Consider the following 21,132-nt stretch of genomic DNA (forward strand, 5'->3'; position numbering starts at 1 on the left):
TTCCTTTCAAGCCCAAGGATAAGAAGCTCAGCCCCGGCTGGAGGTGCCAGCACCAGCCCCCTCCACCCCAGTCCCACACGGTGCCATCCCCACCAGCCCAGCGGCATCGCCGCAGGCAGACAAAAAGGCCAAAGTCCTTTTAAAGCACTTTTTTTTTCCTTTTTTTTATTGATTTCATTGAAAACAGAACAAGAAAATGATCAGAGCCAAAAGACTGCTCCTTTAAAACTGTCAAAAACATTAACAGAAAAAAAATAATAATAATAAACATGACGGCATTATGAATGTTCTAGAAGAGATGAACAAAAAAACTGTTACTGCACTAATTACAGTATTTAAAGATATATGCAAAAAAAAAAAAAAATTAAGATAATGACCTGCCCAGCCACCACACAAAAGGTGATGGCAAATTTATTCACACTACAATACTAACAATTTAAAAAAAGTTTTGTTTTTTTCCTGCATTTTTATACTAAAATCACTTTGTTCTTTTTATACAATTGATAGTTTATATTCACGTGGTGAGCAAAAATCACACCAGAATCAGCACCGTTTTGTTTTGTGGTTTCTTTTTGTTGTCGTTTTGTGGGTTTTTTTTGTTTTGGTTTTTTTTTGTGTGGTTTTTTTTTTTTTTTCTTTTTAAGGCTAGTCCCCAATGTTTCAGTAATGGTAAAAAATAAATCAGTTTATCGAAACCTCATAGCGTGTGGCTTAAAAATTAATCGAAGGTGCCCAGCGTTGAGAAAAGTGATGGGAACAGACGAGCTGGTGGCATCTGGGATCTTCTCGCTGTGACAAGTCCCGTCTGCTGTTTGCCCCAGCCGGTGGACGCAAGTCGAGGTTCTCTATAATATATATATCATTCACTTTATTTTTAAAAAAAGAAAAAACTGATTTTCTTAAGAAGTTAGTGTCTTGTACAATCCCCTTCAACCTTCGCTCTCTAAAACTGCTAATGCGACGGGGCGAGGGAAATCCTTCCACGGATGAATCGAACACTGAGACAGTAACACGGCCAAGCGGCGCAGACGACAGCTGGTTTGTAACGGAGGAAGCCCGGGAGGGAGCGGGGTCTTAGGGGAAGTGTCTCTGGTTGGCTTGGGAGAGAGCCAGGGACCACAGGGATTGTAAGGACTGTGGGTTTCTTCTCATCAGAAGAGAAAAAAGCCAGTGGATTTGGTAATACGGAGGGTATTTGTTAGAAATGCCCTCTAGCTCCTAGGGAAAGGCCCCACTGCAATGTCCTGCGAGATGTGGGAGAAATTCATGGTTAAAAAAAAAAAAAAAAAAACCAACCAAAAAACCAAACAAACCAACAAAACCAACCAGCAGAACCTGCCCCAGGGCTGTGCCAAGCAAACCCAAACGCCAGCACCTACCTCCCCCTCCCCGCTCCCCCCCGGCTTTTAGAAAGAAAGTCCCATCAAGTATTCAAAGTTTATTACAAGTGAACTGGAGATGACTTGGCATGAGCGATCCATTCAATTAACAATAGTCGGAGGACGGGCGGCTCTCCCTTGGCTCTGACAACACTTAGCACATTAAGAGATGGAGGCCAGGACAGCTCGCGTGGAAAAAAACCGCAACAGCCACCCCTCCACACACAACTGTGAAAAACAGCAGCTTTCCAGGACCAGGGAGGGGAGAACAACACCACGAAGGTGGGATTTGCTTTTACTTATTCCTCAAGTAACAGTCGGTGGCACAGCCCTAAGTGTCATGAACCCTTGGCTTTCCTTGAGCGGGGTTGTTTTTTTTTTCCGTATTTTTTTTTTCTCTTTAAATGGAAATTTAGACAGTATGTGAATCTATAGGGTTAAAACAAGTCAGTCTCTGGGGAGCGGAGCCTCAAAAGGGGCCGGCTGCCGTGGCAGAGCTGGTGTCGGGGAGCCCGTTTTCCTGCGTGTCCTGGGACGAGGTGCTCGCCTGCCGCTGGGCCAGCGCTGAGCTCGAGTGTTTGCACTTGGGTGAACCGCACTGACAGCTGAAGTATTTGCCTTTGATGTCCCAGAACCTATCTCCATAGTCAAAGCTGCAAGAGAGAGACAGAGATGGGGTCACTGCAAAGCAGAAGCAGGCAGAGCAAGACGCCAGGGTCAGCAATCCTCGGTGCTGCCACAGTTTGGGTTTTTGCAAAGCTTCAGGGGATGGAGTGTGTTTGTAGGATCCCTGGGGGACTCTGGGGACGCGGCCCAGAGAGCAAAGAGACAGAGTGAACCAGCTCAGGAGCAGCAGAGCTTTTGTCCCTCCACAATCCATCCTTCCCCGAGGGAGGCGGTGGCTCCCCGTGGGAAGGGCAGCCCTGGGGACAGCACCTACCCGATTTCTTCTCCGGCTTCTATGTGCCTCGTGCTGAAGAAGGCGATCCTGGGAAAGCGGAGGTCCTGATGCGACATGAAGACTCGCACCGGGATGAGGTTTGGCTCACAGAGGTGGTTTATAAAGCGGCTGATGTTGCCATAGAAACGGGCATCTATGCAGTACACTTCTCCATCCTAGAGGAGAAATGTTGCATCTTTCATTAGATGAGGTTGGGTTTAGTATTATTACTGCTACTTGTTTAAATAAAACAAATGAGAAAACTATTGGTCGTTGCACTAATACTCTGGAGAGCTTCAAGAACAACAACCAGGGCAGGACACCCACTGCGCGTTTAAAAGGACTAAACACACACACAATTCTCTATTCAACAGTACCCTGAAAATACAGTTTTCTGCACAGCACTCTGCCCCCACAAGCCCAAAGACCTTTCAAAATGCCCTTGACGCTGGCCGGCACATCAACTCTCCCCAGTCCTGCTCTGCTAAAGCACCAGTTTGGCGTAGTGGGATTGATGTTTGGTGCAGACAGACACCTTGTGGGTAAAAGCCACTGGATAGGGGAACAGGCATCTGTTCTGTCCTCTAATTGAACATGACAGCTAAGAAATGCAAAGCCAGAGCCTCAAGAAAACACTGGTTTTTGCAGATAAAAGTGAAAGTGAGAACACAGAAATTCCCTTTCCAGAGAGCCCAGAGAGCAGTAATATTTTGTTTTCCTTGAAAATAAAAGAACCCCCCTCAGGGCTTTTTTATTCCAGCAGAGAATGACTGTGCAAAGCAGAGACTTTAATTACAGAAGCTAATTTCAGTTGCAAAGAGGCCAAAAGCAAAAGGATCCATTAGCGGTGCTCAAACTCCCTTTTGGGCAAGCACCTTGCAATCGTTAATGGATCAGCTGTGCCAGATCACACCACCCGACGGATGCAGGAGCCCAGGGAAGATGTCCCAACGACTGGGGGAGGTGTCACCCCACATGGTCCCGTATCACACACGGTGTTACCAGCTCTAATTTCAGTTGTAAGTAATTCCCATCACCCCCTCACTTTCATCCATGGAAATGCCGTGGTTGGTGAGGACAACATCACCCACTACCACATCTAGCGACCATCTGGAAAGATCTGAGCTCTCCACCATGCAAGTCAAGAGGTGTTTCTTGAGAAAGGAGCCTGCTGCCTTGACCAACACAGGCAGTGTCCTCACCGTGAAGCTGCTGAGGAGAACAAGTCCCAAAGCAAACTGCTTCCCACCTTGCTATGGAGGGTATTGGGAACTAAGAGTCACACGGTGGCAACCGGGGAGAAAGGGGAGAAACCGTGAACCTGCTCTGGGGTGAGTTGAGTCTCCTTCTCAAGAGTGGGAAGGCACTGGGGTTTCTTAGAAGGGAAGATGCCCGGAGAAAGCCCTTCTTGCCTGCAGGCAGGCAGGGGTCACACAGATGCAGCAGCATGCAGCCAACCGCTGCCTCTCTTTGATGGAGCGCAGCAGGGCTGGCCAAGTGTGTGAGCAAGGGCTGCAGAGGATGGGCTCGTGTGTGGGAAAGGGGTGGCTTGACATGAACAGAAAGCAATCACACCAGCTAAAACTCAACCTTGTCCTTCCCAGAAATAGCGTGTTTTTTTCCAGCTCTCTAGTACAGAGACAACAAAACTATCCCTTTAACCAGTGGAAGCTCAAAGAGCACCTATTGTGCTATGTCTTCCTCCTGGAAACCCAGCAATGGCAGTTAAGTTTTGGCTGTTTGATGTTTGCCCTCTTTCAGATCTGGAATGGGATATGACTGCGGGACCTGTCACACTGAACGATTCACCATGCACATGGCCTTGAGTGACAACTCAAGGAACAGGGACAATAGAAATGACAACCCAACAACTCTCACTACAGCACAAACCCATTCAGGCCACTCCTTCAAGACACACCAGGACCCAAGGATGCCTCTCCCAGGGTTGGGGTTCACACTCTTAATAATTTCCCATCACTCAGAAGGCCACAGCACCCAGCTGGCTCTGCCCTGCCCTCCTCCGCCTGTCCCGATGAGCTTCTTTTAATAATACCTCCATGACTTGGTGCCTGGTTTTCTACGGATGCTCCACTTTGAAGATAACCCTGAAAAAAGATGATGCTTATGCCTATACTTAGGTCTCCCTCCTTGCTTCACTGAAGGCTTTGTAAGAGCAAACGCAGAGGTTCTCCCTCAAGGCAGGCAGCCAGGGGCTAACCTAAAGGCAAGGCAAGGCCCAGGTGGGCTCTTGCTCATAAATGCATGAACCAGGTTGAAGTCCCTGCTGCTTTTTAACTTCTTAATTACAGTTTGACCCCGCTGTTTTCACACTGACTACAAGACTGATTATTTATCTTTTTTTCAGCCGTTGAATGTGTGTTGCCTTTAAAAAAAAGAAAACAGGGCAAAAAAACAAAGCAAAGCTTCTTTGTCACTAGCTGATGACAGAAACAAGACAGAAACTGTTTTACAGCCTTCCTTGGAAGCCACCCCACTCCTCTGAGTCCCCAGCTCACCTTTCTCCTCTTCTCCTTTCCCAAGGGAAGTCTGAAGTGATGGCCTTGCTTAAAAGCTTTAGATCGCACTTTTAAAAGCAAGATTTCTGCTCTGAGACAGCCCTCCACAGAGCAGCGCAGGATAACTACCAACAGAACAAGCCTAAAGTCCCTGCCAGGGTATCTGATGGATCCCTTTATAAGTGAACGGGGGGCGGGGGGGTGGTGTTCAGTCTTCCAGCTCACCTTTTTATGAAGAGCTTACAGAGCTGCCAATCAACACAGCTGCAAGCCTGCACATACACACTTGAGTATCAAAAACTGAACAACTGAACTCAGGATGCCCAAATGGTTTTGACAGAAGAGCATCTTGCATCAAAACTGGTGTGGGCAGCACGTACTGCGGCGGCCCAGTGCTGCTGGGCTCTGTTACCATTTTAACAAGCCCTAAGCCTTACCTCAACCACTCTATATTTTGACTAGAATGCAGAGAGGATGCAGTCCTCCTCTTTGCAGGCTTTCAGATTGTACTGTACGTCAAGATGGAGACAAATAATTCTCTTTGCTGTTTTGGAGAGGCAAGACCTTGGGTTTGTCTCATTAGATACCTTCAGATACAGTACCTTGTTGTCAAGGTCGAAGAGGTAAGAGTCCTCTTCACGGACGTCTGCCTCGGAATCAGATATCAGTTCACCAACGTACCTGCAGACAAACAGGAAAGGCAGAAATAAGATGCTCATGCAATCATAAGCTTGGGTTTAAGGGATACAGCCCAGCCACAGATGACAACCCACAGCCTTAGCAGTGCAGGTCATCTCAGAGCCACCTGGGCAAACTGAGCTTTGCCAACTTACAGCAGCTAAAATCTGGCTCCAAACTCTGTCTTTTCAGGGCAACGCTTTTAATATTAAAAATGGAGTCTTACTTCCAACAAAATTTACTTTTTCCCCAAGGACTATGTTTTCTTTTGCAAACCTCTTTGTTGGCCAAGATCAACACGTTAATCCAGTTCTCCCTATGTTCATGGTTAGACTCATGCCCTGGCTCTGCTATAAAACACTGCAGTGCTTGTGCTGTTTACATCCCAAAGCAAAATGTTTGTGTCTGTCCTTCCTGTATTTTCCAGGGTATTTTGACTGATTACATAGGCTACATACCTTAAAAGTTTTGTTTTAAAAGTCTCAGGTGCAACCTAACCTAGCAGGATCCCTGGAAGGATCTAGGCTTCTTTCGCAATCCCTCTTGAACCAGAATAAATCAGAACTGTGATCCCCATAACAAACCAGGTGCAAGGCAGATTACAACCAGGTTCTCCAAGCACCGCAAAGCACGTGCATGCTTGGCCTGGCTTGCTGAGAAGGTCTAAATACACACACCACCTTTCACACCCCAGACAGATGCTGGTTTTGATGCAAACCCCCTTGTTGCAGGAGTCCCTGCTGCACTAGCGTTCCCACATTTGTCTCCCTGTCTCCTTCTTGAACAGTTTTGGACTGTCAAGGTTCAACATTTCCTGTCTTGCTTGTAATCAAAGAGACACAAGAGGAAAGATACAAGAGCCAGAGGGAGGATACAATAAAGAAGCAACAGCACAGTAGATTCTGATGTGTAAGTCTTCCTGGTCTGCAATGCAATGCTAATTAATTATAAGCAAAGGATTCACAATATGAATAAATATTCTTCACAGCATCAACAGAGACTTCCATGATCAGCAGCCATTATCACAGCATTCCTCTGCAGCTCTCAAGGCATTTTTGAAGTGTTAACCAACCATATCCATTTCCCCCTGTGGCTCAAGGCAGCATTTAACTCCAGGGCTGGGGAAGAGGAGAGCCATAAAACATTAACCTGGAGAGGACCCATGCACTCTGTGACAAGGGATCGTTTGGCTGCAGTTCCCAAATCTGAGTGATCTGGCCAAGCTCCTCTGCCTGAGCAGGAGGCTGCCACCGCATGTGATCCTCCTGTTTGCCCCCACTGCATCCCGTTATTTATTAAGCGCTCCCGTAAGGCTGCGGCATTACTGGAAATCACACGCTTGTTGTTGACCTAAAGCAATAGGAAGATGATGGCCAGAGAGGGAGAGAAATTGCTGTAGCATGGCACAGTAGCCAGCGGCAGCTGAGAAACAGCTGAATAATGCTGCACGGAGAGGCACTCTGCTCAGGGACAGCCACTTCAGGTTTACAGCTCAGTGAAACAAAAAACCACAATCTAATTAAAAAAATGTTGTTTTGATGTTCCTTTAAAGACTATTCCTGCAACTCATTTCCTTTCCAGGACTGCTCATAGATACAAGTGGTTCCCTAATTTCCCAGGTCCAAAGTTATGGAAGGATGCGCAAGAGGTACATATTGCTACCCAAAAAAGAGCAGGACCATCAGCCCTTTCATTGAAGGGCTCCTCAAGTCAGGACAGTATCTTTCTTCTCAGCAAGATGTTCAGCACACTGATGGCAAGTAACTACATCTCAGAGGTCTACACTGCCACTCATCACCACAAGATCAGAGTGCACTCCATGAAAAATCAAGAGCAACAAGAAGTCCCTAGCAGAGGCTCCAGCATTTTCCAAGGAGTGTGGGAGACGGGACGTCTAGGGCTTCTCTGGCTGAAGGTGTGGCTAAAATGACTGGCTCACTGCACATGGTATCTTAGTAGAGCATCACTGCTTTGTACAGAAATGAAATATTTGGAAACCATGTAATGGACGTGCACCGAAAGGAACAGACCAGATCCTCACAAACGTCTGGTTTCTGCATTACACCACTTCACAGCCTCCCCAATAAAAGCCTTTAACCAGCTGTGCCATTTCCAGAATGAGCAGTTACACCATCTAACAACCAAGCATGAACAGAGCAGATTCAAAACAACCCACAGCAATGTCAGCACAGGGTGAGCAACAGCAACTTCTGAGCAGTGACAAATTTGGAGGTCAGAGAGAAACCTCCACTGAGCACACCAGTCTCCTGAGCATCTGCCAGTGGCAGAGCCTAAAAACTCCCTGGAAGCTCGGCGGGGCAGGGAGGACGATGCTGCTGCATCTCCCCTCGCTAAGCTGTTGCTTCCAGGACCGCGCTGAAGGTACCGGAGGCTGTTAGTAGGAGGGTCTGGAGCAGCCGAAAGCTCTGGAGCAGCTGGGGTCTGGGGAGCCCTGGAGATGATGGTGGGAGAGCTGGCTGGCCACTGCACTAGCGGGGCCTTGCTCCCAGCTGCCAAACTGCTCTGAGCGCTCCTAAACACTCCCTACAGAAGCTGCTGCGGGCTGCCAGAGGGACAGCCTGCAGGCAGAAACAGAAAGGGAAACCATTTTTGGAGTGATTACAGAGAAAAGTTGAACGGTATCTGAAGTACAGAGCAGGCTGAAAAGCAGTATGTGTGTAAGGAAGGCATTTACACACAGAAACAGTCGGGACCAGCAGAGTTTTGCATAATAAAAGCACTGTGACAATATTCCACATTTGCATCCCATGCAGGCATACGTGAAAAATTATGGAATAAAAGTCATCTTACACCAGTACAATTACCCTCCTTCCAAAGCAGAGTACCCACTCAGGGCTCTAATCCAGACGTTTAATGCAAAATGCTCTTCCACAAGAGCCAATCCTTGAAGATGCTATGTGCAAGCAGCCCCTGAGCACTGCCAGCACAGGGGCTTCTTTGCCAGAGATGAGGAAACCAAATCTATAGGTGGCACACAAAGACTCACAGGAAGGACATCAGTGCAGCTGGCTTGAGGAGGAGAGAAGGACTGGAGTTGGTGAGTTGAGTAAATGACGTGTGTGTGTGTGAGAAAGTGACGGGGACAAGGAGGAACAAGCACGGGCAAGACATAAATTAGCTCAGCTTTTTAGTACGCAGCTCATTTTGATAATGAAGAAGACAGCGCCTACCACTGAAACAGTGTCAGCAGCTCCTGGCAAGGGTGGAGGGAAGAGTTAAGCATGGTTGTGGTATCTGAACCCCATCAGCTCTGATGCGTGCTCGTCTGTGTTAATTACACACATTACACGCAGGGCTGCCCCGCTTCCTTGGGCTGCCTATTCACCACTGCTTAGTCCTCTCACATATTAGCATTCCAGTAGGATTTGGTTAAGTCAGTGCCTTTTTTGTTTGGGAGCAGTTTGCTTGCAGGCTCTGGCTCTTCTCTGGGCCCTGAACCAGGACACAGAGACCGTTGGTACTTAACAGGAAGCCCCACCTGAAGACAGACTTAAGACACTCCCCACAAACAGCAGTTTTAAGCTTTACCTCTGAAAAAACATTTTATCGTCTGGCAGCTCCTAACATGGAAGAAATACTTGGCTGACTCACTGCAGATTTTTCTTTTCCTTTTTTTAAAATTCTGCAATAATTTTCCGCAATCCCCCACCTCAATTCTATGAAACATCGAAAACTAGTTCTAAAAAACCCGAGCACCTATCTCCATGAAGGGCATGAGTCAAGCCTTATTTAGAAGGCCTTAACTCACTGTAGTATTGCAATGAAGAAAACACTTTCAGAAATATTTAATAAAGTACATATACCACTTTAAAGCCTAAAAACCGTGGGGTTCAACCCCAGTTTCTTCACTTGACATAAATCTGACCATTTTTGATCTTAAGTACTTTATTGAATCAGGGCCGAAACATGTGCTTAACGCCAAGTGCTTTACTGTTTTGCTGAATCAGACTAAAGCCAGAGCTGTGACACTGGAAAACCTCTTGAGAAGTCAGTATTGAAACAGAAAAAGGTCCGATACAAAAAAGTTGTTCCAAATTGCCTTGGCCTTAAGTGTCCCACATCCAGGGTGAACATGCGAGTTGAGCACATTTGCAGCACAACTCAAATCTGTTTTTCCCCCGTTGCTTGTGTTTCAGAGGGGTAAGAGAGCTGAGCACAGATCCCAGCAAGACAGAGAGGGGTGGAGAAAGCTCCATGCTATGATGAAAAGGACAAACAGAGCAGGAAATGGAGTCAGGAAACCTCTGACTGAGGGCAAGCAGCTCAGCTCAATGCCAATTTGATTTGCATGAAAACCTCTCCTTAAAGAGGAGAGACCATCCCAGCCCCCGGGAAGCAATGCATTTGCTTGAGCTAATGAAAGCTGAATAACTTACTCGCACACAAAGGTTCCCAGTGGAATGTCTTGCATTGTTCGCACACCCCAGCCCATCTTTTGTGTCCGATAAAGCTGCAATCGAGTCCTGGAAAAGAGGAAACGAAGACACATTAATGGCAGCAATCTGCAGAAAGACAATGAATTTTCATAGAGAGATGAGCAAAAAAGCCAGAAACCTTCCATCACCACAAACTCAAAGATGATTTCAATATTCAACCCCCCCCAGTTCTCACGCTGGCACCATTGCGGGTACACTCCACTCCCACCACTGCTCTGAGCATGTGGGCAGATGCTCAATGGAAACTGCCTGGGGACAAGGGAAAGGTGTCCACCAACCCCTTCTCCCTGCCCAGCTGCACCTTGCAAGGTGCACACCTAGGGACTGGGGAAGAGAGTATGGGACTGGATGCTCTGTGTGGTTACGCCGTTCATAATTTACACGTGGGATACCAGAATCCCACCACCAGCATTTCTTTTCCCTTTCATGAACACACCCCACACTTCGGGGAAGGCAGGGAAGGTGGAAGGGGACTCAAGGCAGCATTGCTCTGCAGGGAGGAGTGCTGCAGGGGGAAGGCAGGGAGCTTACAGTGAATTAAGAACACCTCCAGCTAAGTGCTCTGATCCCTTTGCCCTCTGCTGAGGCCAGTGCATTTAGCAACTCCATCATATCCAACTCCCTGGCTGAAAGACAAGGAAGAAACGCTGCAACTTGAAACTTCTTGGTGTAATAGCTGCTCTGTGGAATTTTACTGATGGAGTTTATAGGCAGAGAAACAATCCTGTAAGTCATTCTGCCTCCTGCTCAGCCAGAACTTGAGTTAAGTGCAGGATGAACAGTCTCCAGGGCTAGGGAAGGCTTGCTCTGTCCCCGAGGGAACCAAAATCCACTCTCAGCAACACTGTTATCGGAATAAAGAAAAATCCGATGCTCACCTTAACTTCACCCTGTTGCTTTTTCCAGTACTTCTCTCCTCTTCCCCCCACTCATTCTCCCCTTGCACTGTCAGCTCAAACTAGGGGCTGTACATTTCCTCATATTTGCTCACAGCTCCTGGAGCCTTCACCAGGGCAAAACACGACTTCATGAGAACGACCACTCTCAGAGAAAACGGTTATAACACTGTATTTCAGGCTTGAGGAATCTCCCCCATGTTTTGCCTCGTCCATTGTGGCAAAAGCAGAGCACCAAGCTCAGGTTCAGGTTCTGCCGTTGGGGCTGACACCGGCAGCAGTGGGACTGCAGCTCCAATCTCAGTGTCCCACCTGAGCTGGGTCAGCCTGCCAGATGGAAATGCATGTGCTGCCGAGCAGAGTTAATTTGGAGCAAATCTGATAAACGAAGCACTGAAAACAGAGTGGGAGCACCCATGTGTCACGCTGCAGCCCAAATGCAGGAGGTTTCCTCTGCTGCCTCCCCAGGGACCTCAAGTATAGCTCTGCCAAGCACCTGACCTCACCTCCAGCTTCCCAACAGAGTCACTCTCCCAGGCTCATGGTTGGGTTTCCAACTCTTCCCATCTTTCAGAAAACCACTTTAGCAAGGAAAAAATGCAAAAGCAACAGCTCTAGCTGTACAGCTCCTAAATAAACACCCACGTAGGCACCGGAGCTCTGGAGCTTGGCAGGGAAAACCAGAGAGAGGTAAAGTTCTGTGGAAATGCATCGAGCTTTTTCCTTACTTATTTTTAACATTGCAAAATGTCATTGAAACTACAAAGCTTGCAAAAAAAGTGTTGTCACTACTACAAAAAATTCACAAAAGTCTTTTTTCCAGTGGGATTCCTTTGAAGTTAGTGCAGTGGCAAACTTCTCCATAGCAGAGGTCCAAAACTAAATATTTATGGTTTTAGCCCGGCATCAAAATCCTAACAGCCTAATCTGCAGCACCAAGGCCAACAGGTATTCAGATATCCAATTCAGGGGGAGTCATGCCAATAACTTGGAAACTTTAAGCAGCCAAGTCTGGGCATGCTGGCCTATATTTCTAATACATAGAATCATAGAATCATTTAGGTTGAAAAAGACCTTCAAGATCATCGAGTCCAACCATCATCCATGCCCACTAAACCATGTTCTGAAGTACCCCATCTATGTGCTTTTTGAATACCTCCAGGGATGGTGACCCAACCACTTCCCTGGGCAGCCTGTTCCAATGTCTGACAACCCTCTCAGTAAAGAAATTTTTCTTAATATCCAATCTAAACCTCCCCTGCTGCAACTTGAGGCCATTTCCTCTTGTCCTATCTCCAGCCACCTGACAGAAGAGACCAGCACCCACCTCACTACAACCCCCTTCAGGTAGTTGTAGAGAGCAATCAGGTCTCCCCTCAGCCTCCTCTTCTCCAGACTAAACAGCCCCAGCTCCCTCAGCCGCTCCTCATAAGACTTGTGCTCCAGGCCCCTCACCAACTTGGTTGCCCTTCTCTGGACACGCTCCAGCACCTCAATGTCTTTCCTGTAGTGAGGGGCCCAAAACTGAACACAGGACTTGAGGTGTGGCCTAATACAGACTACTAACTTACAAGATCTTCTAAATTAAGGCTCTGCAGTTTCTGTTGCTGTTATTTTCCTCACAGATCTCCACCTGAGAAGTTACATCTAGGCTGTTCATGCAAGCCCACAAGCCATTTATATATTTTATGGTCAGGCTGATGATAGAACACAACAGTTCTCACATGACAGTGATGGGGGCAGGGTGCAAATATTAATTGAGCTCATCAACCCACTGCTGTTTCATTCCCACCGGCAGCACACAGGAACGCACTTGCATCCCACCACTGTGTGGTGGCACCTGCCCCAGCTTCTGTCTTATCTCGGGAAGTCCTGGGGTTTTGTGGGTTTATGGGTGAGCTGTGTGAATAGAGAGCTAGAAAGGTCAGGATTTTGGTGTTGGTCTTGCCAAGATAAGCTGCTTTTGGATCCTCCTTCTCACCTGAGCCCATTCTGCACCACCCGGTTCCTACAGGTTCGCCAGCACGAGCACGCGTGATTACACTCAAAGATCAGTGGTGGCTCAGCCATGTTGAATTCAGGCAGGAGTCGGCCGTCCTGAAGAGGAGAGGCATTCAAGACTGGGTTAGTTGTCTGTTCCTGTGACCCTTCCAAATCAGAGGCAGGCCAAGAGCAGAAATTTGCCCAAGTGTAACAACAGGCCAGAGAACCCCAAGGTGGAGGCATGCCACAACCTCCCCAAAACCAGCATCAGACCTCAACTTCTCCAGTGGTTTTGCTCCACCCTGACAGTGGCACACTTGCCACTATCACTGACAGCTGACAAGCAGCAAAAGGCTATCTAGATTTTTGCTGCCTGGCATCACCCTACACACCACCAAAAGAAATATCTTACAGTGCCATGCAAAAAAAACAATGTGCATCATCATTATTATCATTTTGCAGTGCTGGAGAGGAGAAGTGGATGTTTAGTCTGTCTCTGGAATAAAGTCTAAACTTGCAGAGTACAAGGCCAGTATACCCAAGTTCTGAGAACCACATTATCCTCCCAAATAACACTCCCAAAAAAGCTACAACCCAATTATTTACTAACCATATAGGATTAAGGAAGCAATAGATGCAGTTCATTATATTTAACAAATTTGGCTTTTAAGGCTTGAAAGATGTAATCACCTATTAATGTGTAAATAAAATGGCTACAAAGCAAAGAAACATGCCAGTATTCCCCCTGGGAGAAACTTGCAGGGATTCACAAAACTTCTGGTCTTAGCAGAACCTGTCCAAATATTAACCTCAAAACCTCCCTAGAGGACTGAAGCATACTTACCCAAAACAAACCCGACTTCTGGCAATGTTGCGTCTTTACTTTGCCTTCATCCGGAAGGATCACAATAAATACAAGCAGGCAAAAAAAAAAATATCTCTACTACCCTCCCCTTGTTTACATATTACAGCATTTTCTTTGTTGCTCTGAAATGGAAGCTGATTTCACGCATGGATTATTAAATGCTCTCTATCACCTGCGTATAACTAATGGCTCAGTTGGCATGACAGTAACACAAATAAATAAAACTAGAAAAGCTTCCCCAGTATGCATTTTGTTATTATCACATTCATCTCAAAGCTGAGACTACAACTTCAGGCATTTCAAAACAAAAAGTAGAGGAGTTGTGCAAAGAACTGTTTTTAAGGTATTACTATAAACCCTGAATTCTGTGAAGTTCAGCTTGCAAACACTGGTCTAAGCCAACAGGAGGTTCTGTGTCCTCACCTTATCATACCAGCAGCGCATACTGAGCTGGCCACACATGCAGTTACTGGAGGAGCAGTCGTCTATACATACACAATACTGGAAGAGAAGAAGAGATGTTAACTCCACGCCACTCACACATAACCGAAAGAGCAACTTCTGTGACCGGGTCAGAGAGGAAATGACAAGTCTGCACCTTCTCCTGCTGCAGCTTATTAGCCAGAAAGAAAACCAGCCACATCAGTGGCATTTTTACTCCATTATTTATTTCTGTGTGCAATGAACGTCAAAGGACCCCAGCTTTCAGGAAAGGATCTCATACTGAGCCATCTTCATTTCTCATGAGAGGATGTCCCTCTGTGTTACTAATCTTCCTCCATGCCCTATGAGCTGTACTCCACATTTGAGGACAAGGAAAGCTCCAAGAAGGGACCAGAGCTGGGAGATGATGCAACATGATGTCTCAGTCCTCCCCTGCTGCTTGCTTCTTCCCACACGGGTGCTCCAGCTGGCTGCTTCCCCAGCACTCCCCAAGCCAACAGAGTCCCACCACCAGCTGCTGCACAACAGGGCTTGGGCATGGGAAGTTCACTTCAGCCACCCCAGAGCTGTGCCCAGAGAGGGGTCACCCTCACCCTACGCTTCCCCACCTCTGCTTTCACAACCCAGTCTTTTGAGGACTTCCAGTATCACAATGAAGACCTTGGCCTGGATACTGCAGTCAGTAGGAAGGCAGCATGAGGAAAGTCTCCCAACAACTCACTAATTCTCCAGATACAGAACAGAGGAAAAGGATAAATGGGAGCCACATCAGCCAGCACCAGATGGCTGATGCTACAGCACACAGCTGACACAGAGGTTAGCTTAAGACTCAGAAATCAAGAAAAGCAGAATCCCATCTCCTACAGCAAGAGCTGGAGTTAAGGACTACAGCCTTAGCTGAAATTTCATGGCAATATTAGGACTAGACAATCCCATTTTGAATGCAAAACCTGTTTTGAGGGGCAGTGCACTGCAACATCTCTGAATGCACGCAGCAGGACAGGAAAAATATGTGGATACACATGATCCCTCACCTGTAAATGAGTGATGTTTCTATCAATGTCCATCGGGGAGGTGACGCAGTTTTGCGAAACATATTTGTAGTTGCTAGGACAAGGCTCACTGTCCACTGAATTGACACAGGGAATCGGGATCCGCTCATAACCCCGGGCGATGTCTCTGTCAGTGGGAGAAAGAGAATAGTCACAGACGAAAAGCTCCTCCAAACGAGGGGCCATTCAAATGCCATCCTGGGGCAGAATTACTGCCTTTGATCACTGAGCATTCAAAGCCTGAAAGCAATTCAGGCTAGAACAGAGTTCATTTTTTTCCACCCTGCCTTACAGATTGTTCTTTGTGCTTGCAAATACTTCCATTTGGAGGATGAATTTACAAACCGCGTCTGAATCAGCACGTGCTTAGTTCTTGCTAAGCTCAAACTGACCTTCACACCACTTTAAAAAGCTAAGCATGCACTTAAAGTCCTTTCTTAAACCAGGCTCCCCGCCTCCCCTGTGCAAGGGCTCTATTTCATGACCCACAAGCAGAGCCAGACTTATTCTCACCTGCTCACAACCTTCTCTATCTGGGCAGGCTTGTCAGTAGATGATTCTTTCAGAGTCTTGTTCATCTGTAGCGCCACCCAGACCTGAGAGTTAAGGCTGGAGCACTGGAGTGGAGTCTCACCCTCCTTGTTCTTTAAAGTGACATCCGAGCCACGGGAAAGAAAGAGACTGCAAAACAGCAAGAAATTATAAGCATCCCCCGAGAGAAAGTGCGCAAGGGGAAAATGAGCTGAATCACATCCTCCAGCTATCCCTTAAGGGACAAGGAAGAATCTGTAGTAGTGAATAATCACCTGAGTTTTCTTTATTAAGCATGGTTCAGTGAATCCTTCTACGTGAAGGCGCTGGCAGAAGCCACAGACTGGAGCTCTAGGCATTCACGAGAGCTCTGGGCAAACCTCGCCTTGCTTCAGGCATGACAGGTACCTTGCTGGTACCAGCCTAACTTCAGACAGGCTTGAAACTCTCTGGCGGGGAAAGATATGGGGTGGGAAGAGTAGGCTGGAAATGGAAGAGTCCCACAGGAAACTGGTATTGGACTTGGCCCTTGTTTATACTCACCAGCTTCTGGTGAGTACACATGATGACTTTATTCATAGCAGTGATGAAGCAAAGGAAAAGCCCTGTTATCATATTATGCCACGCTAGTTGTGGAAAAAAAAAAAGCTTTAATCAAGGACACCTGACACCTTTCTGCTGGGAAGCCCAGGCTGAGCCCCTTGAGGCTTCTGCCCAAGACTCCAGGACCACTCCACGTTTTCCGATCTTTTTTACACCAGCTCTGGCAGCAGCTAGTATTTCAGACCCACTGCCCCTACGAGCAGGGCAATGGAGAAGCAAGCCCTCCATCCCAATTTTGGTTTGTGCTTCAATGCCAAAGGCATTTCAAAGGATCTCCCGAGGTTGCCAGCCAGCACCCAGGTAGAAAGGAGCGACCAGGGGAAGGGAGAGAAGTGGCATGGCTGGAGCCATACTTACACGACACACTCGTAGCGGTTCTCTCTGGCTGCAATATGCAGGGGCGAGTCCCCGTGAATATTCACTGCATGTAAATCACACTTAGCAGCCAGCAGTATCTCTGCTATGTCAACACAGCCAGAAAAAGCAGCCCAGTGCAAACAAATATTTTCCTCCTGGAGGGAAAGGAAACAGAGTAGAGGCTCTTTAGTGCATTAAAACCCTATCACTTTGGGACTTCACCATCCTCAGCTCTACACCTGCAGCATGAAACATGTGGCTTGCAGTCGCCTTCCCTACACTGTTCTTTCTGGCTGGGACTGCCAGGGCAGGCAGGGAAATCTCCGCACAGACGAGCAGGGAGTTCTCACTCCAGCCGCCTCCGCACACCAGTGACGGGGAGGCTGCACACAAAGCAGTCCATCGCCTTCTCTATACTCACAGGCAAATCGTCTGTCTCTAAGCCACAAAACAATCTGGATCAATCCACGAGAGAGGTGACAGACATGAACAAACATGCTGGAAAAGGCTAGAAGCTGAGCTTCCCCAGCCCAGACAGACAGGAAAGCTAGCATGTCTCCCAGTGCTACAAAATTAAAGAGAAAAAGGCACAGCAAAAGCTATAGGGTATATGAAGGTGCTAGAGAGCGAACCACGAGCCACAGGGAAAGCAATCAATCCGACTTCAGGCATCTCTTAAATACTGTATGTACTCATCTCTCACTAGCAGCACTAGAAATAGCTGAACACTCATCTTTTTGATGGAGATATTTTAAGCGATGATACTCTGTTTTCTGTTACAGTGCAATTTGCAGCACACTTCGAACCCTTCCCCATGACAAGCTCTAAAGACGTCAGTTACAACAGTGCAATGATAGTAATGATCACCTAACTTTTCTCTCTCTCTTTTTTTTTTAAGCAAAAATAAAGTGCATCTCTTAGTCATTGCAACTTAACTTAGATCCTTCCTTAAATGGGGAGGCTATTGACATACACAGGGGAGTGGGGAGACCTTTTTCTACATGGCTTCTGCCTCCCATTATGGTAACATCCAGAAAAAAACCCTAATCACGTCACATACCAATCTACAGAAAAAATTAATCTTGTCAATTGCACACCACATGCTGCTGCACAGACAGATTATAGACACCTAGACTCACTACTTTGCCTTGCATCGGCTACTGCCTAACAGCAGCATAATTATAATCAAAAGCATTTCTCCCAGAATATGATGCTTCCCAGCACAAGTGACATTGCTTCTTAATGACTGCAATCAGGAGACACTGAATGTAAGTACAGTAACAGATATGCGATACATACATCTGCTAAGAGGGTATTTTTCTTTCAAGTAAATTGTTGACTGAGCTGATCTGATTTTCATCATTTAATGTGTGATCTTGTAACTGGTAGCCAAAAGGCTTCTGTGACAGATCAAACAAGTCAGTTTTGTTCAAAGTCAGCACTAGGGCTCTGAAGCAATGCAACAACCCAAAAAGCCCCCTTCTCTTGCCTTGACTTTTGCTTTTAGGAACAGTATCAGATCTGGACCTGCCTGGGAACTATCTAAGCTACCATGGAAATAGAGGCTCCTACAGAGAAGGGGCTTTCAGACTGGGGACAGCAACTCCTCAGGAATAGCTGGAGCCTTTCTGAGCCCCGTGAGACAAATGTGCCAGCACCTACCCCTGCTAGCACCCAAAGACACAAAACAAGGCGTTTAGGGATACAAATACAAACCAGCTGATTATATACCTTGGATTAAAAAAGCACTAGGAGCCCCAGACAAGAAAATACACTGTCACGAGGTATGCTAGAGTGTAAACTGATGGCGGGGTAGGTACTTCACTATAACAACTCTGTGCAGAAAGCAGTGAAGCCAGTTACCCTTCATTTATCAAACGATCTCACATCTACAGGCCAAAGCCTGGAGTAGCTCATCACACCCCAGTTCACACCCAAGCTTGCATTAGAGTTACTTCTGGGGTTTCAATATCCTTCCTTAGAGACAGAAAGGAAAAAATGAGAAATATACTACTGAGAAAAAAAGAGGAGGAGCAGTGCTGATATAATGAGTCTCCTGAACAAAAACCTGGATGACTGGGGAAAAAAGGAGACAGCACCTCCCTTGTAACTTCTCTGTTTACTTGAAAGCCCCTGTGAAACCGGCTGGCACAGCCCAACACACAGCGCTGCTGGGCCCACAGATCTCCCAGGCACTCAAATACAGAGTACATCCCACTCAAGCAGGATTTACAGAGGTGAAGAGCAGGCCAAGAGCCAGCTCCAGCACGCTGAGCCACCAGCCTGGGCACGCTCTGTCCACATTGGTGGCTATGTGCCTGTTATGCCTAGGAAGAGCCAGGCTTGTGATACTTGCTGGCAGAGTGCTCAATCCATCCAGAAAACACAAGTACAAACTTATGCCTCTCAAATGGCATGCAGGATGCCCCTAACCCTAACCCATGCCCAGTGTATACTAGCCTGTGACCAATGTGGAGCTGCTAAGTCTGGACTCAAGGAGGATCTGCCTGGTTCAGCATCCAAGTGGCAGTACAGTGGACCCAGTTGGATTAGAAGCAGCGAGGCACAGAGCTGACTACAGCCTGCACCATTATGTACAGCATCCTTATGGGCTATGTCACGAAGAGCTGGAGGAAAAGGACTTCTTGCCAGCTTGTAAACTTCCTCCCAGAATATGGAGGTAGTTTTTCCCACCAGACACTGTTCACTCACTGCCCCAAACCACCTGTGTCAAGGGACCACTGGACCTCCCTGCACTGAACCCAAAATCTGCTTCCTCAGGCTTGTTTGGTTTTTCAGCAGATGTCATTGTTAATTTCTGAAATGGATTCCAGGAAGAACCTTACATTGTCGCGGATGTTGATGTCTGACCCCTTCGCAAGCAGCAGCTTCACCAGCTCAATATGCTTGTACTCGGTGGCCCAGATCATCGGCGTCCAGCCTCCATCATCCTATGGGAAGAAAAGGAAAGGGTGAGACAAGCAGAATGGGCAAGATGGTCTCCTGCTGGCTTCACAAGCCGCTTGGCAGCCACAGCACGGTGCACTTTGCCTGGGAGCCACAGACCCCCTTCCCTCTGCAGGTCTGTCTCATCACTCTCCTTTGGTCTGCACTGCTGCAGGGAGAGGTCCCTCAGTGTCCTGCAGAGCCCAGTGTGATTTGAACCAACACGCCTCAGCAGGCCAGAGTTTATTTGCAGCTCAGCATGCTGGCAATTGATATCCAGGTCATTCAAATACAGCTGACTGTCCAAAAGGCACAACGAACCTCCAGCTCATGTAAAAGCTCTTACAAAAGCTCCCTGAGAAGCCTGGGGGAGCTGGCCTTCCCCCAGAACGAGGAACCCCAATGCAGCACTGCTTCACCCCACAGCAGTGGATAAGCTCTGTGATGGCAAGTGCCAGGCTCAACCCATCCCACAGCATGTCCATGATCCCACCACCCCCTGCTAGGAGGAGCCCAGCGACACCCTTGAACAACAGCCCCCACCAGCTAATTCAGGGTCAAGGAGAAACTGCTAATCAAAGCTCATGGAAGAGAAGTTTCCATGAGGTCAGTGGAGGGGATCGCCTTCTCTGGCAGACCAGGATGCCCACGGCACCGTCGCCCTATGATGTTTTTCAGCTGCCCCCCAGCAGCAGGACTGCATTGAGCAACCACTGCGCAGACAGCACGCTGCTGAGACTTGGGTCGTGACCTGAGAAGAGCAGCTTCTGCCCCTTGCAGAAAGGCCTTACCTGGCAGTTGACATCCATCTTGCCATTGGAGAGGAGGTACTGAACAATGTCGTAGTGCCCCTTCTTGGCAGCCAAGTGCAGACACGTGGAGCCCTCCGCATCCTGGACACAACCACAGAACAAGCACTCAGGGGACATCTCTTCCCAGTGTTTCCCATGTCTGCATGACACCAGTGATGCTTAGGAACACCAGAGAAGTTCACAGACGGAGCAGAGGACTCCAAAAGCCCCCAGCCTGCTGCCAGGAGGGGAGAGAGCAGCAGCAACCAATGCCAGCACTGAGCAGAGGGAGCTTTACACAAAGCTCCGAGGTGCAACCCATGCAGAATAGGAGGCTGAGAGTGCAAAGGCTATGGGAAGAGATGCCTTTGTGAAGCACAGGGAAGGTACCAACCCAAAACCCTGGCAGACTGATGCTCCCCTTCCTCAGCAGACCCTCTCCAACTCTTTCCGTGTGCTGAAGAGCCAAGGGGAGACAGAAATCCCTTACAGAGGCAGAGCTTGCACTTTACAACAGAAAAGTAGCCTTGTCTCAACCTGAAATGCTCCATTTATACAGGTTTTTTTTTTTGCTGTGTTTTATTAGCACAAGGCCTTATCCCAACACCTGGCAGCAGGGCAAAGGGGTGTCCTGCACAGGGGCTAGGAGCCTCCCTAGATACCAAATCCCCAGCATGCCCACAGCTGAGAATGG

General features: G+C 47.6%; 1 protein-coding gene across 3 annotated transcripts in view; it reads right to left on the reverse strand.

Annotated features, from left to right (window-relative positions):
- Nucleotides 1–1,427: 1,427 nt before the first annotated feature.
- The window catches only part of EHMT1 (euchromatic histone-lysine N-methyltransferase 1), a 123,179-nt gene continuing 103,474 nt past the window's right edge, over nucleotides 1,428–21,132 (reverse strand). For all 3 annotated transcript variants that reach the window (XM_010571035.1, XM_010571034.1, XM_010571033.1), the window contains 11 exons: nucleotides 20,439–20,540; nucleotides 19,548–19,652; nucleotides 16,702–16,856; nucleotides 15,724–15,891; nucleotides 15,193–15,337; nucleotides 14,138–14,215; nucleotides 12,848–12,963; nucleotides 9,911–9,997; nucleotides 5,438–5,516; nucleotides 2,320–2,495; nucleotides 1,428–2,032 (listed from right to left, as the gene is read on the reverse strand). In XM_010571035.1, the coding sequence (XP_010569337.1) occupies nucleotides 1,849–2,032; nucleotides 2,320–2,495; nucleotides 5,438–5,516; nucleotides 9,911–9,997; nucleotides 12,848–12,963; nucleotides 14,138–14,215; nucleotides 15,193–15,337; nucleotides 15,724–15,891; nucleotides 16,702–16,856; nucleotides 19,548–19,652; nucleotides 20,439–20,540 (1,395 nt within the window). In that variant the 3' untranslated portion in view covers nucleotides 1,428–1,848. The remainder of the gene's footprint in view (nucleotides 2,033–2,319; nucleotides 2,496–5,437; nucleotides 5,517–9,910; nucleotides 9,998–12,847; nucleotides 12,964–14,137; nucleotides 14,216–15,192; nucleotides 15,338–15,723; nucleotides 15,892–16,701; nucleotides 16,857–19,547; nucleotides 19,653–20,438; nucleotides 20,541–21,132) is intronic.

Source organism: Haliaeetus leucocephalus, unplaced genomic scaffold (assembly GCF_000737465.1).
Source record: "Haliaeetus leucocephalus isolate CR32 unplaced genomic scaffold, Haliaeetus_leucocephalus-4.0 Scaffold306, whole genome shotgun sequence".
In the NCBI taxonomy this organism is placed as follows: domain Eukaryota; kingdom Metazoa; phylum Chordata; class Aves; order Accipitriformes; family Accipitridae; genus Haliaeetus; species Haliaeetus leucocephalus.